The sequence below is a fragment of the Hydractinia symbiolongicarpus genome, chromosome 7 (assembly GCF_029227915.1).
Source record: "Hydractinia symbiolongicarpus strain clone_291-10 chromosome 7, HSymV2.1, whole genome shotgun sequence".
NCBI lineage: Eukaryota > Metazoa > Cnidaria > Hydrozoa > Anthoathecata > Hydractiniidae > Hydractinia > Hydractinia symbiolongicarpus.
In genome coordinates, this window is record NC_079881.1 from 4,473,007 (window position 1) to 4,494,066 (window position 21,060).

At 32.8% G+C, this 21,060-nt stretch overlaps 1 protein-coding gene across 1 annotated transcript; it reads left to right on the top strand.

Moving 5' to 3' along the window:
• Positions 1-801: 801 nt before the first annotated feature.
• LOC130648907 (uncharacterized) lies at positions 802-19,908 on the top strand. Its single transcript, XM_057455036.1, has 14 exons — positions 802-1,136; positions 7,227-7,448; positions 7,986-8,290; positions 9,332-9,504; positions 10,521-10,698; positions 11,246-11,444; positions 11,919-12,272; positions 13,390-13,471; positions 13,621-13,667; positions 14,650-14,898; positions 15,012-15,064; positions 15,949-15,976; positions 17,555-17,701; positions 17,928-19,908. Exons 1-14 carry the CDS (start codon positions 1,067-1,069, stop codon positions 18,455-18,457), a joined length of 2,637 nt encoding a protein of 878 aa, XP_057311019.1. The 5' UTR covers positions 802-1,066; the 3' UTR covers positions 18,458-19,908.
• Positions 19,909-21,060: the final 1,152 nt, after the last annotated feature.

Sequence of the window (21,060 nt, forward strand, 5' to 3'; positions counted from 1 at the left end):
ATATTCTTTTCATAGCTTTCCCTACGTACGACGTGTGCCGAACAGTTGTTTCAACTTCTGTAAAAAGTAAGCCAGCTGTGTAGCACCTAAGGAAAAGTTCTAACGCGATCATAAATAAGGCCGAAAATCCTTCACTCATCGTATAACAAATACTGCCGGATGTTGTGCTGATGATGTATGCACGTCAGACGTTGCATCGTACGTCACTGGTAGTATGTAACTTTATAGAACTACGTAATGGAGAGGGAATGTTTCTTATTGACAGAGAGGAAATTGTTTTTATTTGCGTTCACTGAGTCAGCCTTGCTTCAGTGGATTTTATCCAGTTAGATACGTTAGACGCGAAGCTTGTACCCTGATCTCACAAAGAATTGCTTCATTAAAACGATTATATGATGTTTCTTTTGCGTCATTTAATTTGATATTTTTATGTAAAATATTTGCGTTTGGTGGATTGAAAATAGTGGATTAAATAATTCTCACAATTTACTTTTTCGCATTTTTGCGAACACTTTTCAGAACCTCCTGAAATCAAAACTCTGTGGTGTATAGCCCTGTGGTTTTTTATCATCTAATATAAGATGTCAATTTCGTAATTACACAGTGTGCCAGAGTGTTAATCATTGAGTAAAAGTATATATTCATCAATCTGAAAGAATGTTCAATAACACAGTACGAACTGTGTGTACCATATTAACATACGCATTCTGTTACCATAGCAATTATTTTTTGATAAATAAGTTAAAAAAATTATGAATCAAAAACTGATGAAAAATAAAAAATAATAACACCACGGATATTAGGAGCTTTGATTCTACAGAATCTGCACAGAAAATTTGTAAACATGACGTTGTTGTGGGGAAAACACTCCTAGATGTGCGTTTTTACTTCCTTGAAGACGCATTCGTAGAATTTAAATCTTCTTATTCCGTCAAAGTCATATCAACACGCAAATGTCATAAAAGTATCTCTCTATAAAACTAAAGAAAATATTTTGACGCTCATAAATTATTTAAATGTAGTTTGTCAGTTTATCATTTGTTACGTTAGCAACACAAGTTAGTTGATGATGAGAGAGAACATGGCGAGGATAATTCAAGTTATATTATTTGCTGCCAAAATTTATTCTTTTCAATGTAAGTACTGTTAATTATTTTTTTCATATTTATCTTTTTCCATTTTATCTTTTTTTAGCTAGTTAGCTCCTTCCGGGCTTTTCATATTTTTAACTACAGGATAAAATGTGTGTTGAAGATTTCTCTACGAAGTACGATGCTAAACTTTAAGCAAAGACAAGTAATGACAGGGCTAAAATTTTCCTTGTTTTCTTCTTCTTATCTAAAACACACAACATGCAGGAAGAAATAATATTCAATTCAAAGCAATTTTTTTTATTTTAGAAATTTTACGTACAAATTTATAATGCACTGTAGAATCAACTAGAAGACTTAAAACTTAGATAATTAGATAAAGTAAGAACACTCGAGGATGAAGGTAAATTTCCTGGTTTTGAGAAAAAACAGTGTTTTTTGTCAACTTGTAACACACACATGAATTTAATGATAACGCGCTTTGGCTACAAAAAAATAAGTCCTCAGATATTTCTTGTTTTTTTCTTTCTCTTTCTTATCCTTTTTGCGGTTTTATCAGTTTGTCTTTATTTCTGTATTACAAAGTACGCGCTTTTTCTATTGTGATACTTTATAACCATCTATTTACACTTATTAAAAGTTATTGAAGAACGCTTCGATAACGTAAAGAGAAACGTTGTCTTTAATAGTATATAAAATTATATAGTATAAAATTTTTAAAATTTCTGACTATGTAAATACAGTTACATTGTTTCTAATTTTGATGAAATAGTAGCCAAATTATTATTAGTTACTCCACAATGTTTTACAATGTTTGGAAAAAATTGCATCACCCGTATGTGTGTGTGTGTGTGAGAGAGAGAGCTTTTTCAAGGAAATTAGGTTGCTTTAGCGCAGTAAATAATTTATGCACATGCTTGGCGCGAAAAACTGAAACCTAAAACAAATCTGGTTGATAGTAATAACACAAAAAAAATCAAGCCAAATCAAGTTGTTGTTTTTTTAATAATCTTAGGAAATACTCTCAATGAAAAGTTATTCCAAAATTCACTAACTAAACCTCCACCAATATTTAACGGAAAAGTATTTTACTAACGGGATGTTTTGCAGAACCGCAAACAAATCCAAAACGCTAAACGTTAACAGCCCAATTTTATGGCAAAAAAAGTCTTAATACCCTAAAGAAAGTTTTCATCGTCGAATCACAGGTATATTAAAATGCTCACATTCCGTATATTCCGCGCATATAATAAAAATCCGGCAAACGCGTTTTGCGCAATGAACGGACCAGCGCACTTTTCTCGCTGGTTCAATATTTTTTTTCGAAAAGTATATTATAAAAGAAATATTTCAGCGAGACTCATTCTGGATGAAAACATGACCAAGGCTGGAGAAGATAAAAATTCTAGATATATCTATATGTTCGAGTCTGTAAATTACGTACATGCCGGAAAAATAACCAGTTTGTTTTTCACCGCCTACAGCTTGACTTTCGTGTAAGTCACTAAAGTCGAAAACCAATAGCCGTTTCGTAGCCCCTTTAAGGAGATAATTTTGGAGAAAATGACTTATAGCATTATATTTTTTGTAATACGCAAAAAAAAAAAAAATCATAATCGATTTTGAAACTTAAACAGTTATAATTCTCCGTGTATAAGAAACAAGGGGGTGATTTTAATATAAAACCATTGGATATAAATACACATAAATACATCATGAAAATTTCCTCAACTCTAAATAATTAATTGAAATATAAGATTAAAGATGCATGTACATGTAGAGATTTTCGATTCAAATTGAAAATCAGAAATAGTTGCTAAGCATTATTTAATTATTACAAGCTCGTGAGCTTGTATTAAAACGCAAATGTGTCCTACAAGAATGGAAATTTTTGCCTCTCTGAGCACCGACACGGGAGTAGTCGTATGTTCGAATCTCATCTTGGTAACTATTTTTACTTTTTTTTTCTTTTTACTATCTCGCCCGCGAGGACGTGTTTACAGACTGACCTAACGAAAATTGAAATTTCGAGAAATTTTCTATCAATATTATTGCCTATCCGAATAGCAAAATATGTCGTGTCTAACTTCAGCTTTTTATACACTTTTTTGGCGAGGTTGTTTGCGTATATCATACGTCTTGTTTCAATTTAATTTTAAAGTCAATAATTAAAATTTGTTTAGTGAGTAATTTTGTTTTTCAATTAATATGAAAATCAAAAATCAATTAGTTTAAAACTAGAAAAGATCAAAAAACAGTAATTGAAAATCTAATTTCAAATTTGTTCTCTCCAATTTTAAATTTCATTACATTAATTCATGGCTTTAAAAGTCAAAACAGTCTTCTCCCCGGGTGTGTTAGGTTTTTGTAATAAGACAGAATCACTACAAAAAAACTAAGATCACTGGGGGTGAGATTTACATTAAGAACACCCCCCCCCCCCCCCCTGTGTCATTACATAACTCAAGCACACCCGGATGTTAATTGGAAATTTAGAATATTACGTTAATAACTCCTTTTAACATTATTCTATATCGGAGTGTCGATGAGTGTCAACATTTTTTTCCTGAACTAAAAAGAAAAGGAGAGTAATAAAGAAGTGCACCTTAATTATGTCTCTTTTTACCTCAATAACAACAATTTCTTTCCCAGTAACACAGACGACGCTCGTTATCTCGACTTTCCACTGGACTGGTGAAGAAGGTGGAGATAAGGAAAGTTCGAGGTAGTGGATAGTCAAGATAAGGAAAGTTTCCAATATCATGCACACATTTCTAAACCTGGTCAGGGCTGGACTTTTATTCAGAAGAATCAATTATTACTATTCTAAGGCTATATGAATTTAATCATTTAAAAAAAATCAAAATGCTACTTTGTCTTATAGCAGATATTCTGTCCTTATTTACAAAGGATTCTAAACGCTGTAGTAAAGAGCACATGTCATTGCCGTTGCCGCTAAAAAAAGATAAAGTCTTTAATGTTTCTAGGGAAGCATCAACCTCGATTTTTAATGGCTTTTTAATTGGATCATCATACACTTCTATTTCGTCACCATAATGCTCCCCCTCTTTGTCGTCTTCGTTTATTACAGATTGGATAATTTCTTCATCTGTGACCGGGTTATCTGTTGTAATAACCTGAAAGTCATTTTCAACAAATTCTTCTGCTGTTAACGCTTCAACTCTTCTTTAAACGGATCATCATTATCTTCAATAGCATCAATCTGATCCTTGGTAGAAATTTTTGCCTTCCTAAAGCAATTAATGACCGTTTCTTTTGATACATCCTCCCATAAGGAAACAAGCAGCTGCATTCCACGAAGTATGGGAAATTTTCGGCAAATCCTTTCCTTGATCCAGACGTTGAATCATAATCTTTACCAAATGACGGCGGTATAGAGCTTTAAGACACTTAATGACTCCTTGGTTTATAGGTTGGGAAACTGGCGTTGTATTGGGTAGTAGGAATTAAGGGACAATTGTCAATTATCAAGGCGATTTTCCGATTTTCTCTTTGGAATTTTCGATCGATCTCTCGAACCCATTCTTCGAACAAGGAGCTATCCTGCCAACTTTTTTGTTAGGACCAAAGTTTTTACCTCGACCTTACGCTTTATCCCAGACATGATGTGTAAACGAAGAGAAAATTGTAAACATTCGAAAACTTGATTTTGAAAAGTTTGAGAAATTCGAATGTTCGTTAACCTGATCGAATTTTTTTGTGTGAGAAAATTCGGAAAATCACAGAAAAGGTCGTGCTAACGTGATAAATTGTATTAAAAGGACTTTAAAATTGGTCGAGATACGGAAAGATCGAGATAACGGGTAGTCGAAATAACGAGCGCCGACTGTATGGCTTTTCTTCAATGAGGCACATAAAAAAGAAGACTGGATCTAGTAACAACAAGGACGTTGCAAAGTATAGAACTCGCCCAACCGCAACGAAAGTATGAATTCTAGAGAAGACATTGGGGCGATTTTAGTAAGAAACCTACCCAATACGATTCGTTTTAACCTAAATTTTATAAACAAAAAATAATTACGATTCAGATTGTTCGTCAAGCGATCGCAAATATTTGATACTAACAAACACCTTTTAAAGGTAAATTTATGAACACATCAATGAATCCTAATATAAAAATTGAATGCTTTTTTTAACAAAAATTTATTATTCTCATTTGTCAAGAAAAACACTAAAAGCAACAATCATAAAAATCACTTTCTCAAATAATCAACATAAAAACTTGGTTGTTTTGAAACATTTTTGATGTATTGTGACTTTCCCGTTGATTACAAGTTTTTATACTCGCAAAATTTATAAGAAAAAAATGAGACCACATCGGTGAAGGAGAACAGAAGCTCATACCTTTTTTTATTCTATTATGTGATGGACCTCACATGGAGAATTTGCATATTAAATGAGAAACAATTTAAGGTGATCACTCTAGCAAAATAATGTTACAGTGTTTACCCTCTGTCAAAAATAAGATTCTTATTGACGTATAACTAAAATAAAAAACTATATTTTGTGAGTTTTGAAAGAATATGTTGAAAGAAGAATGGAAAAGGGGAGCAAACGAGTAAAATAAGATCGATAAAAGTGAACATAAGTTATACAATGGCATAGACTTGATGACCCATAAATAAATGCACATACGAAGAAAACTATATCTTTTTGCATTCAAGAAATTCAGACAAACTTTGTCCTACCACCATATTTATCTGGAACAAATCGTCAGTAAGGTGTAAAATGTAAAATCTAGAAACTTTTAGTAAGATCACTTTTCTTCTTATTGCTTGCAACCATGTTTAACGAAGAGCGTTTGTTTTTCTTTAAAGGTACCTTATGAAAACTGAGCTCTTTGTCTAACGAGTGAGCGACTTGTACAACAGAAGGGTGAATAACTTAGATTATTTAGCATAAAATAAATCTAAATTGCTAGTATATATATTTAATCGAAATTATCAACGATTGGAACAAAACTTCCTTAAACAAACAAACCACGTTTGTCCTAGTCTTTGTTTACGGAATTAGGGGTAGGTATTTGTAGCCATATTTTAAGACGATAAAGGTCGTATTTATGTCACTTTGAAGTCATATAAAACATAAGACAGTAACAGTAAAAATTTACTTTTTTATAGTAGTATTAATAATATATCAAATAAATTGTGTTTAGTATTCTTTTAAAATATTTAACACTGAATCTTGTCTCAATAAGGAATGTGAAAAACGAAAAAACAGATTTTTGGGGCCATCAAATATGATTCTAACTATTAAAAATAACGATTTGAACTTGCTTTTCTGAACTACAAAAGTTCGAAATGAAGCCATGTTCGATTACAAATTGAACTTTTTTATCGCTTGCTGTAAATTAAAGCTCAAATTAGATACAGCTTTTTAGCTCTATTTTTTTTAAAAAAAAATTTGATGCAGTTAGGTCATACAACAGATAGGCCTCGAGTAACTCTATTCATGCTAAAGTTTCTTTTGCTCTTCAGTACTGGGAGTAGTTAGAGCAGAATTTCTGTTCCAATGAAATTAGTCCCTTTTTTATACAATTTAGGTGACGTGACTGGTGACGTAACAAAGGCCAAATACTGGACTATTTCATATTTCTAATCTGCAAGCAATTTGCTCACGCGATAGGTAGAGAGCGTGATAGGTAGAGAGCGTGTGAAATTCCACAGTAGAATTCGAAAGAGCGCCCTTACAACGAAATAATCCACGTCGCTGCCCATGAAGGTAGCGAAACTCAGACAAATTCGAAATTATCCGTGCTTTCCGTGAGCTTGGTTATTTCATCTTCAAACAAATACAAATAAACAGTCATGAAATCATCAACAATTAGTCTCCATAAACTTTTATTTCCTCGTGTTTTTTCATGCATATGTTTACTGGCTAATACCTACAACGATCATTACAAAAAATTGGTACCATGCATGTTTAACCTTTAGCTGTGCAAAAAAAGATCTGTTTCGGAGATTCTGGCAAAAAAATATCCAGCATGAAAGTCCTGTAACGATTTTTGAACAAATTAAAACTTGATAATTAATTGCATTGAGAACGTGCCTGATAGGAGTTTAACGTAATTTGCAATTACTATCTACGTGCATGTGTTGTTATTTTTAATGACAGGTTTTGTGAACTGGCAATATGGTTATCCTCAATCTTACAGCGCTCACTGGTCTGTGACTTATTCTTCCCACCAGAATTGCGCAAAAGATTGCTACACCAGGAAGAGAGATGTAGAAAGAAAAGTGATTTTTGCATCAACGCAGGGTTCAAGTTGCTACTGCAGTATAGAGAATGGCGGAACTATAACCAGCAGTAGTAGCTATCAGCATGTGCATTTTAATTGTAAGTATACCACCTTAATAATAAAGGGAAAAGGGCGAAATAGGGATTTTTCGCGTAGGTTATTACTTGAAATTATTTATAATACAAATTTGTTCTTTTTTTCAAGAGAATTTTACGCGAGTATAATATAACAAATAATTTTGCGGGGAAAAATTTGCATTAATTAATCTAACCAAAGTAACATAATCTTGCCGAACTGTAATAAAAAATAACAACAACAGAGATCATGTACTTGCAGACACAGAGTTATGCTAATGTTGTCCTTAATCCAAAATTACACAGTCTAATTCTTGTTCCACTACAACACTGGTAAAGATAAGCTAGCTGTCGTACTAACACTGTGCGTAATATATCACTTCTTTTCCGCGTTATTGCAAGAGCTACATTGATACAACAATCGTAGAACTAAATGGCGTATGCCTTGTTGCTATTCAGACCGACAATAAGTAGTACATGTTATCCATTTTCAGGCGACATATCAGAACTCCTTGCTAAAATTAACCCGAGTTAATAATGTTGTAATGCATGTAATTTTAGTTGACCCTTTCACCATTTCGCAAAATGTTCTTGAAGTATCATCATCGTATGAGCCTATGATCTCACAACGCATTTACGTTCGAGGAAATGATTTGAGCACGATCCATGGATTTGAAAGCCTGAGCACGCCTTTAGAAGAATCAAAGTACGCTGTTATTTCTTCTACAACTCCTATCACTGCTGTTGTACCGGTGAAAGTTTTGAATTATAAGAGACATGATGTGACAAGAACTGAAAGTAAATATGTCTTGACACCTGATCCAGGAGAAGGTTTTCTTCACCCGCATGCAAGTACAATTATAAAGGTAAATTATTCGCCTTAACCGTTGTCTGTATGTAATCCAAGGATGGTATTGCAAGTAGCAATATCCTTAGGCCCATTCCCAACGATTGTAGTTACAAGTAGCAATACTGATAATCGCATTCCCAAAGATGAAAGTTGCAAGTAGCAATACCGATAGGCGCACTCCCGTGTATATTTTTAAAAGCCTCTTACGTCAATTTCAGTTTAAATGCTAAGAAGTGTTGAAAGCATATGTACTAAACGACAAATCATGTAATAGAATAACTATTACACGGTTAATAGAATATATTAAAATAACACAGGTACACCAATAATACAGGTGCCTCATTATTACAGCTATCTCAAGAGCACAGGTACCTCAAGTAATGATGGTACTTCAATAAAACAGGTACCCTAATAATACAGGTACCTCGTTAACACAGGTACCCTAATAATACAGGTACCTCATTAACACAGGTACCATAAAAAAGGCCGATAACTCAATAAAGCAGGTACATTAATAATACAGGTACCTCAATAAAGTAGGTACCTTAATAATACAGGTACCTCAATAAAGTAGGTACTTTAATAATACAGGTACGTCAATATTGCATGTACCTCAATAATAAAAGTACCTCAATAATACAGGTACCTCAATAATACTGCTACCCCACAATGACTTTTCAATGACCGTTACGACAATTTCAAATGATCTGAAATTAGTATTTTGCTGTAATATTATTCACATAACTTCACTAATTTTGAATCCACTGAGTTCACGAATTGCAAAGAAATGTCTTGTGAACACACAATAGAATTAAACGCTTCTTTTGAAATAAGATGAGGCCTTCACATCTAGGTATTTTATTAGGATTTATCTTTAACCTCCATACAATAGGAGAGTGCAACCATCAAATTTTACAGGCAAGCAATTCCCTTGTGTTAAAATAAAACATAGAATAAAAAATTTTTCACCGACCTAAGTTTTAGTAAAAAAAATTTGTTAGAAATAACACTGGCCACCACCCCTCGCCAGCCGTAAAACTTTTACGTTTTAATTTAGATATCAGACAATGATGATGCAGCTAGCAGCACATTATATTTCGCTACAATCCAGTCAAATGATAGAATGATCAGTGTTGACATAACAAAGCCACTCACCATCACACGAAGTAATCCATTTCAATGCAATATAACTTTTAATGAATCTAAATCTTATGTGGATCCAACAACGAGGTACATACAACTATTTTTTAAATAAATTTTTTATACCGCACGCTATATTGTTCACGCAAACTTTCGTTAGGTTGAGAAATGGAAAGTGTCACTTTCAATACATAGTATCGCCACATTCTCTGCACAGCACGCCTAGGACGCTTGTAACACTCGTATTAGATTGTTTCAATTTATTATGTGTTATATTGTGTCACTACAGTATAACGCCGAGTGTTCAAATCTCGAACTCCAATTAGCTCTGGTATTGAATTTTCCTTAAAAATTCACTGCGAAGATGAAGAATCGCTGCGATAGCATATTGGCAACAACAAAAGAAATTACATAAATGCAACGTTTCGGGTATTCACACACCCATTTTTAAGCAACCAATAACGTAAAATTCTATTAAAAATTCACTAGTATTTACACATAATTGCACTCAATTAGTCAAACCCAAAAAACTTTCAACTTTTGAAAAGTAACTTAAGAGTTGAAAAGTTTGCGCAGGGAAAGATTCTGAATTTGGTATTGTGCAAGAAAATGCGGCATTTAAAATTGCAAATTGCGGCAATAATCCATGAATTTTTTCACGCTTAATAAATTTATTATAAATTAGCGATAAATTTTTTCATCTTGGTCATTAAGATTTGTTTTTTCAAAAATTTCTTTCAATACAAATACTTGAGGTCAATTCACTGTAAACCTTCATAGAGCAAAACAACGACAGAAAAAACTTTTTCTGAAATTGCGGGGAAAAAAACTGAAGACATAATAATACTTTAGGGTTTTGATGAGGTCACCAACCCTTCGATTTCGAAACGAGTGAATTGTTTCAAATATCGAAAATTTCCGTTCTCTTCAGTCATGGAAAACAAAGACCTATAAATATTCTCGTGTCAGCAAAATGTCGAGTTCACATTTATCGCATAAAGTGTAGATGCTATTCGCCTTTCTTCCTTTGAATTTTCACAAGCACAACTTTTGTTTATAAAACTTTCGAAAGCTTATTATTTTTAATGTTTAATCTCCTTCTTTAGTGAGTTCGTTGTTACCATTGCTCTTACAACAGACGCTACCTGCAATAAAAACATGAAAGATCTTACTATAATGCTGAGCAATGAAGCCTATGTAGAACCCGAAGTAAACACAACTCCTCATCCGTATTGCATGACTCCAACATCAATGATGAGAAGTCATAACAATGTCAACGTATTTGTGAGTACCTTAAATTAATTTGCACCAACCAAGAAGGGACAACTTTTTTTCTCTAGCTGGCCATTTTTTAAACACAATTGACTGACTGAATTCCTCCTATCAAAATTATCGACATGATGGATTTCCATTACAATTGTTTATTTACAAGGGTTTCATTTTAACATCATCTTAAGGTTCATTTTCTTTACCGAGCACTTCAAAAAAATCTTTAGTGATTACAATGAGATAAATACGGCTGGTGTCTCGTTGCCAGTGAAAGATTTCAATTTGTCATTTTTATTTTTAGTCTTAACATCGTCATTCTCTTCAATTTATATAAAACATTAGATTTGCTTTTTTATACTTCTCCGCGTTTCTTCGTTTTAAATTTCTTTTGGCAGTAACATAACAACAAAACTCGAAAAATAACCAACTTTTTTAGTACTGCAACCGGACGAATTTTTTTTAAACTTTCACTTACTCTATTACTTAAAATACCAAAAAACTTTTATACAATTTAACAATCTTATTTCAATCAATTGTGTGAGGCGCTAAATATTTAATTTAGTACTCCAGATTGTACATATTTTCATATATCTGCGTGACTGTACGGTATAAAGGAAGCAGTAAAAGCATTGGGGATGCCGCTGGATCAAAACTGATGACTGTTCACAGCCTTTTCGCCTACACTGCCTATTCCAATAGTGCAGAAGTGAAAGAAAAAATCCAGAAGACATACAAAACATTTATAAGCAACAATGTCAGGGGTAGGAAAATTATTCCCTGTTAACTAATGCTTGTTTATGGCGTACATGATGATATAATATGCTTGTAATATACGTGCAAACCATGTACCATATGCGAAAGATATCAAACATCGTAACGGTATATCTTTTGTAACACAAAGGGATCCCACCTTTTTTGTGCTTTCATTGTGGTTCTTTTTGCACTTTGTAATGTATGTAAACCGTGTTTTGGATTTGTCCAATGAAAAACCTCATAAGGCGCTTTGGAAAAGGCTTTACAATTTTATTGATTTACACTGCAAGACTATTGACTAGGCAAATATAACGCTGGTTGATTTAGTGGTAATGGTTGGATTTTCATTTATAACGGAAATAGATCTGGTGTGAACGAAGTGTGTACCCATGGATTCTCCCACTAGGAGCAGTACCACAAACTTTACTTTCTACACCAATTGCATAGAATAATAACACTATAATCGTGAATTTACGTTACAGGGTATTATATCCAAGATTCTGAGTCTGGACTTTGTCTGAAGAGTGAACCGGATGGTAATGTCGTACTTACAGAGCACCCACACTGCACATACTTCAAAGAAATTCCATATAACCTTATGACGACACATGGTCTCTGCATCGACAAAGGTCCCTCTGCTATCAACAGTGAAAAATGTGAAAAAGAAATGCGAATGAAATTTTTAAACGGAAAATTTCAGTTTCTGAGTGATGATACGTATTTTACTGTTCCTAAGGCAAGTGCACTTAATACTGAAGTAACCGCTTCAACTGGAAGTGTTTTTCACAAGATTTCTGCAAGTTTTGGAATAAAGGGAGAAACGAACAACCGTGCAGGTAAGTCCAACGTAATGCTCTAGTTTATACCACTGTACTTTAAGTACTTTAAAGGGATTAATTTTCGCGGGGATTAAATTTCGCAAATTTCGTGAATTTGGGCCATTTTCGCGAAATTAAGTCCTCGCGAAAAATTTGAAAAACAGCCATTCGCGAAAATGAATCCTCGCGAAATATTTGAAAATAGCTCATTCACAAAATTAAATCCTCGCAAAAAAATTTGATTTTTTTTCTTTTCTTAACGTTTGCTGAATTTCAGAATCAAAACCAAACAGTGCCATTTTTAACACGTAGCAAGCCAATTCGTTATGTAAAAAGTGCACGAAATATTTTTCCTCTTATTGTTTCACTTTCACGATAACCTCTTTACCGGTTCGGATGGATGGAGTGAGAGGAATAACCACTTTGAGCGAAGAAGAATTAGGTATACGATATTTAAAAAAACAAATGACAACGATAACGATTTAGACTCTGAATGGGAAGGTGAAGAAATGGAACGTAATGCATTTGATGCCTTCATTATTGACGAGGGCGACGATGGATAGTTTTTCGGTTTTTTGTATATGGTGTGGTGAATAAAGATGTTACATCAATGAAAAAAATTCTTCTTAATTTCATTCATTCGCGAAATTAAGTACTCGCGAAATATTCAAAATAGTAATAATTCGCGAAAATTAATCCCGTACATTTCGCGAATTTTCAATCTCGCGAAATTTATTCCCCGCAAAAACTAATCCCATAAAAGTATAAGAAGGGTAAGAAATAAGGAAATAAGTTTTCTTTCTTATTAAAAATAGATATTGGATGTCTTTCATACAGTGATTTTTCGCTATAGATATAATACAACCTCGCACATATGCGAAGATAAACGCCAAAAAAAGTTAAATATCTGGACGAAATATATATGCTTGCTTCAGTATAATCATTAAAACTTGTTTGATGTTTGATGGGGATGCTTATGATTTAGCAACATTTTCTCTAGTGTTTTTATTATGTGTATGTCATAAGAAGCATATGCAACCATTGAGTTATTCATCCACTCTTTAAGTTATTGAAAATGGCTACATACGACCATACATTGTATACTGCTATATTTTTTTATCATATTTTCTCTTAGTTCCTAAGAATCCTGACTTGCATGATATTACTATTTTGTATGTTGAAGAAAGTTTTGTTGCGTGTAATTATAACAGTGATAGGTAAGATTAATTATTAAAACGGTCAATGTGTTTTTAGCAAAGATATAGGATTACTACCTTAAATCAATCGTAGTTCCTAAAACTGGAGCATACAATCAAAAAGACATTCAACTTTATTCTACACACCGTCTTTTTTTGTTTATTATTAGGGAGTATCGGTGCATACGGTACACAATGGCCGAAAAGAAAGTCTGGAGTAAGTATATTTCCGTGCATATTCTTTACTAGACCGTTCAGACTTGTTTTAATGGCTGTTACTTGCTGGTAGCGCATTTGACTTGTAATCATAAGGTTTGAAGTTCTATTCCCCACTCTGGCTCACTCAAAATATAGTGTTGTCATCCCATTCAGTGCCATTTGCTGATCGCTAACCGGTTTGTTAGGCAGGCAAGCAAGTTAGCGCAATGCTATACGTATCTCTAGCAGTAATGTAACATAGTTACAGTCGGATTGGAGGAAGAACCAGTCATTAGGAAGGATAACGCCCAAGGCATTAAAATTTCCTGGTACTTACTTACTTTCTCACTTACTTACATCCCAAAAGACTTTTAAGGAAATCAGAAAAAAGTTGCAAGAAAATAGTAGCACAACGACAGTTTCATCGCAATATTCTTAAAGTTGGCGAGAAGTATTAACTTGCCAAATTGTTATCTTAGTTTGTTTGGTAAGCATCTCTACAATCAAGTTGTATTATTAAGATACTGGAAAAGAGTGTCCAAAATATTCGTAAAAGAATCATGCTGACGTCAGCAACGATTAGTTGATTTTAAGAGTTTGGATCTAACCTAATAACCTATGATTCCAACTCTATGTCCGGTGCTTTAAACTGCCACCTGTAGGCATGGACCTCTAAATTCATAGTCTTAAGTGTTTGTTGGTTTGTTTAAATTTGTTTTACTGCAGCTGCTTAGCGGATTATTTTCAGCTATCTTTATAGACTCAATCATAATTTTTTCCAAAATAAAAATTCGTTCTGCAAGATACATCACATAAGTTAGGAGAAAAGGAATTAGACCCAATCACCCCATTCAATTCTTTTCATTACGGTCTAAGAACATGCTGCGAGAAAAATGAATTTAAATGTAGTTAACTGTTAACAGTAGCAGGATTGAAATTATAGAATTGTGTGTGATGTATGCTTATGAATATTATGTCTTATTTTGGTATGAAACTTTTAGATTTCCCTCCACAATTTGCAAATATTCTTGGATATGATTCGACAAAAAAAAGGTATTATGGCAAAACAAAGACTGGAGCGTTCATCATGGTGCAAGAAGATAAAAAACATTCTATATATCATATCAGGCAAGCTACTTGGGAAAGTATAAAAAATGCCAGTACCACAACAAAAGTAAATGTTTATTCCAGAAGTGATTTAGCAACTGCCAAAGTGAGCTCGGCTTTTTCAGCTCCTTCCAGTTTTTCAGGTAAACTATTGTCGGTATTAATTCATATTATTAGACTATAGTTTATTTTAGATTTTTTTATTTATTGTGATTTAAAGTTACTTTAGTGTATTAGTATTTATTTTCCTACTTAGTTACGTATCTTGGACTTTATGATGATTCATCATACACACATGTTATTCTCTGGGTAAAGCCTTATTTTCTTTTTTGTATAGTTATGTAGATTATTTACCCTACAATCTTGGTTAACGATATTTGAATAAGAGTTGATTTTTAAATAATAGCCGACAAATGCTCATCATGTTGCAACTGGATACAAAATCGTTGATTTTTCCAACGCCCACGTGGACTGTGCCTAAAATGTGCTAATCGCACTTTTTCACATTCTAACACACGCTTGTTATAGAATAATCCACGCCAGGACCAACGAATACCTAAATTGGAGTCACCTTTCTGGTGACACGCAATAACTAACACATTCTCAGATTTTACTTTTATTCAAAAAATTTTAAAATGGTTGCAGGATAAATATTGGCAAGTTCAAAATGCATGAATTTAATATAGAAATAAAATATAATATTACATATTGTGTAAGTCTTTACAATTTGCAGACCTGTTCAACGTATTTTCACCGAATTGTAAGTTTGTGTTATAGTGCTGAGAACAATAGACATGCGCACTCCTTTCTATATGTAGAAAATATAAACAAGAGGTTTAAGCAATCAAGTAAACCCATGTATAAAACGAAATAGTTGTTTTACATTAGCAAAACGTTTTTTAAAGGATTGAAAAATATAATTAAAAAATATTTTTGATTCCGTTTTTCATCTTGCGTCTCTAAAACAACTTTATGAACTACAATAAGAGTCAGCTTACCCCACATGGTCATGTTTTTCTGCCAACAAGAATGCATGTACATGTACGCAAAAGCACACACATTGGAAGGTCATCTATACTCGATTTACCCCATATGGTCATGTTTTATGGTTATAAGCACGCGCAAACATTTGCAAATATTTGTGTAAACATTGGAAGGTTGTCTATACTCGTTTTATGATTATTAACATTTAGTTTGCTGCTGAAGATTGTGCTTCTACAGGTAAGATTTCCGTTAAGTTTTTACCTAATCGTATTATCGCCATTGACCCTTTGTTTATTTTGTCACCAAATATCAACGCATTTTTGGTTCTTAGGAGAGAGAACCAATCAAAAAAACTACATTTCACAAAAACAACATATACATATGCTAAAATTTCGTCCCCAAAGAGCTATAATTACATTAACGGTTATCGCCATTATCGAACAAAAGCCAACTTGGTTTCTACATATTTCACTAACCAGATTATACTAAGAAAGATATTTAATAAATTACCAAAGCAAAGTATATCGGAATTTGCACTGGTTTAAATGTAAAAATTGTTTTGTTCTTCCGACCTTTAGCAAGTGTAGTAAATTAAAGGGATTCAAATACCTGCTTGGTACATTGTTTGTGCAACCCAACCGTAACATTTTCTTTACATTATGTTTAAACAAGATGATGTTAGAAACTACGTATGTGCTTCAACGACGTAGCAAAAATAATTGTAAAGAACTTAATAAAATAGAAAAAAACGTAATACATAGCAAAAATAATTTTAGGGTTTGACACGTTTCTTGGGGTACAGTCATTTAACCTGTTTTTAAAAATGAAAAAAAATTTAAAATTCTCATACATGTAATACTTGTATTTTTTTTCAGGTGATTAACTCATTTATGGCAGTAAAACAAAACTACCTACATAGTATATTTATTCTAAAATAAATAAAATTAATCCCAGACAATCGCAGCAGAAATCTATGGCTATCGGTTTAGCATTCCCTTCCTTCGTTCACTCATCCCCAAAGAATAACGTCACACAAGTTATTCAGTAGCCGAACAGAAAGTCCTTCTCTGCCCTGCGATGGCGGCGACCGTTGTACCACTTTGATTTTAAATATCTCGAGAACTGGGCTTATAGATATAAAAAGATACACAGTGTTTTTTTTTTACACCATAATGATCAATTTAAGCCAAACTAAGTTATCAATCAAGGAATATGTGGTCCCACAAATTAATTTTATTGAAGTAAACCGAATGTTCATTATAAAATATTTAAAATAGCAGCTTCGACCACTTTAATAGCTGCATGAGTCAACAAAACAGTTTCGAAATGGCAAAACTTAAAGTTTAGTAATATCCACACTGCATGAAGAGAAAGACATGAGATTAATGATTACGGAGTTTTAAGATTCTTTCGCATAACAAATATTTTCCGAGCCAGCCTTAAAATTTAAAGCTTTGGGTGAAAGTTTAAAAAATATAATGTACGGATAAACAATTAAACCGTCACAGGGTTATCTTAAGTTTGTTTTATTTTAGGAGTATAAAATATTGTTTTTTGGCTTGTTCTACGACCAATATTTGTTTCTGGATACACTTTCCCGTCAATTTCATTATAGACTAACATCAAAATGTTGGTTTTTGTAAGCCATATTTGGAAGAACTTTTACGAAGTGACACTTTCATATACCGGGCTATTTTTAGGTCCCAATTGTGCCTCTTATAGAAGGTTTTCACTGTATTTCTGTTACCAACTTCTTTTGAGCTTGACCACACATTTGAGAATAACGCTCCTTTGTCTTCTTTATTATCGTTTCAGTTGGCACGAATGCTGACAATGCATTAAATAACTGCGAAGAAACAAAGAAGTATTGTAAAGCAACACGATCACGTGTTTATTACATGAGTACTCTTGCAAACCCTCCGACACATGGACAGGTTTATTGTGATATGGAGACTGATGAGAGTAAGGCCAGTTTTGAATATCTTCAAAAAATTTATAAGATAATGTCGAATTGCCAATCTAGTAATGGTTTTAATCTTATTAGTGCTGAAACTTATATCTTTTAAAAATTGTTTTAAAAATTTTTTGGATTTCGTGGATTCAATGGAATACTTTCAGATCCTGATAAAGGTTTATACCTAGAGCATAGTTTCAAAGATATCTGTTATTATAAAAAATATTTTTTTAGATGGGTGGATGTTGGTATCGAACTATACGGTTTTAAATAGGGTATTTCCGACGTTAACATTCACAACTGATATATTTGCCGTAGTTTCATCAGGCTTTGCCATGCACATTGAGCCTGAAAGTCTGCAAACTGTATGGTCAGAAATGGGATTCAGCAAGGTTCGATTTTACTGTAACATCGACAAACCAGCCAGGACAGTACATCTTCGAACGCTGAACACCAACACGGATTCTTTAAAGCTTATTGACTGGTTAAAGGTTTCAGTACTCGCGACATATCAAGCACCTGCATGTACTACCTATGAAACATACCCTGATAATACCGCATTTGTTACAGGAATGTGTGATCAATGGGATGGAGGAAAAGGATATTGGGGATCACCATCTAAACAGCCTACAAGTTTGTATCACAACACATTCCATACACCCCAGCATTCTTGGTGGGTGGGAAGCATTAGTTGTCATTGTGATACAGGAGCTGGATCTGAACTTTTATTTCAAGATGGCACATGGCAAATTTACGTGGCCTAAAATGTTACGTAGTGACAGTCTTGATCCATAATTTTTTTAGTGCCGAAAAGCACGGTTCACTTTTGTTTCTATTATGTAATTATTACAACATTGTTCCGTTTTGTGTATTATCTGTTTGGAATATAACCTTTTCAGCTTCAGATAAACGCTGTGGTATGACATTCTAAAAGGATATAATCATTATTTAATTAATGAATCGATGGTTAGTCTTAACGAGTTATTTTTTATGTCGAAGTATTATACTGTATTTATGGGACAATTTTTATTTGTTGTTATATATTTGTGAACGTAGAGGTACTATAAAACCTTTTTTTTTACTTAAGATTTTTTTTTAATTTATGAAAAGATGGATTATTAGCGAAATTTAATAAAGATGAGGTTTTTATGCATATATTTAAACTTGGTTGTATTCACGGATAATTGTTTTTAAAAAAGGCTTTTATGATTTTGGGTGAAAATGACCTGTATCGAAAGCTAAAAATACGCAAATAAATCCAGCAAAAATGTATACATGCTATTTATTGATTCACTGACGGTCGCTGACAAAAACAATTAATTCCTAATTCGCTTTGCGTAAACAAAATTAACCTTATTTATTTCTCTGCAGACAGACTTAAAAAAATAATAGAATTGTTTTAAAAAGAGGAGTTGTATTCAAAAGTAAGTGTCATTTTGTGAAGTCGGATTATGTTTCATATGTAAAACCTGATGATTTTAAAACAAACGTTTATGTCATATTTTAAAAGTATTCCAAACCAAAGTCGTAATAGCCGTCTGGTCATACTATATGGTACATTGCTCGAATTATTCCTACTCCCGCATTTTAGCTGAAATCCAAATAACCAAATAACTTCGGTAAAACCAATTTTTTCAGCTTCAGATAAACGCTGTGGTATGACATTCTAAAAGGATATAATCATTATTTTTTGCGCCACAGATTTTTTCCCAAGAATTACTTTTACGCAGTTAAAAAAGGATAAATATGTTTCGAATCTGTTCAATACCCTAGTGCAGTAAGTATTGTATAATTATTGTATAAAAAGTTCGAAAGTGCAGTGCGTTTAAAATTCACTACAAAGAATGTTGGTAGCTATCCTTTTTAAAGGAATATGGATAATAAGCTTTTCCACATCTTCCTTCTGGAGTTCGAAGAACTGGCATAGAAGACCTGAAAAATGTTGTGAATTAATGAATTGATGGTTAATTATAACGAGTAATTTTTATGTCGAAGTATTATACTGTATTTATGGAACAATTTTTATTTGTTGTTATATATTTGTGAACGTAGAGGTACTAAAAACCTTTTTTTTTTGTTTAAGATTTTTTTTGATTTATGAAAAGATGGATTATCAGCGAAATTTAATAAAGATGAGGTTTTTATGTATGTATTTCAACTTGGTTGTATTTACGGTTATTACATGACTGATACAAAAAACCAGTTAGTATGAAAATATCCGATGAATTGATTGGTTTACGGCTTATTAAAACAGGGCTTTGTATGGAGCCATACCAACCGGTTTGGGAAGCCATTATTAAAATGGTAACATAAAAACGTAAACAAATAAAATTATTCCATAGCACACAAAACATACAAAAGTAGTTCACCTAAAACCGTCTTTTCGTGTCAATTCATATAAACAATGATTCGAATTTGTTTTGTAAACTTACAAAAGTTTAAAATCAAACGATCTCAAATCCCAAAAGTATCAAAATCGAACATGCCTTTTTTTTTCTCCCTTGGTGACTTGGGCATAGCAACTTAAAAATAGCTTTGTTGTTTATTGTTCACAAAGAAATGTTTTTTTTTTCAGATAAGATACAGTCAGGTAATAGAACGGATACTGACCGGTTTTGATGTTGCACTGTAAAATACAAAGCGCTCAGTCAGGGCACAGACCTCGGTCAGTATCCGTTTAATAAATGTCTTTGAAAATGATTTTCGCTTTGCGTAAACAAAATTAACCTTCTTTATTTCCCTGTAGACAGACCTAAAAGAATAAAAACAACTTGTTTTATGAAGAAGAGTTGTCTTTGTTCGGTTTCACGGGAATCTATGACCTTACGTGCAATTTAAAACACACACTTTACTGCGGATGTTGTAACATTTACGATGATAATGATGTTCAAAGTAAACAAATAAATATTTTCAATTTAAAATGAAAATTATAGATTGAGTAGTACAAATGTAATAAATCGTATAAACATACCAGCTGGCCACAGCAAAATAAAAGCGTAAAAAACTTGAACGCGTTTGTTGAAAAACTTTTAAAGTTAAAATTTAAATGAATCTTCTAGTACAAAAGTACGTAAATGTCTTGATTTTGATTTAGAGTTGAATGAATTTTCAAGAGCTCTGACTCGGGCTTCTCACTTGTGTATCAAAAACGTTGAATCTGAATTCGTAAAAAAGGATCGTAAAATATTATATATCGTTATATAATTAAATTTTTATTTCCTCACAGGATAAAAAGTGGTGTGATTTTTTGATTTTTTTTTTTTTTTTGAATAATGTACCGAACGGTCTGTAAATTTGATATACAACAAATCAAGAGATACTTTACAGTCTTAGCTTGTATTCAAAAGTAGGAATCATTTTGTGTAGT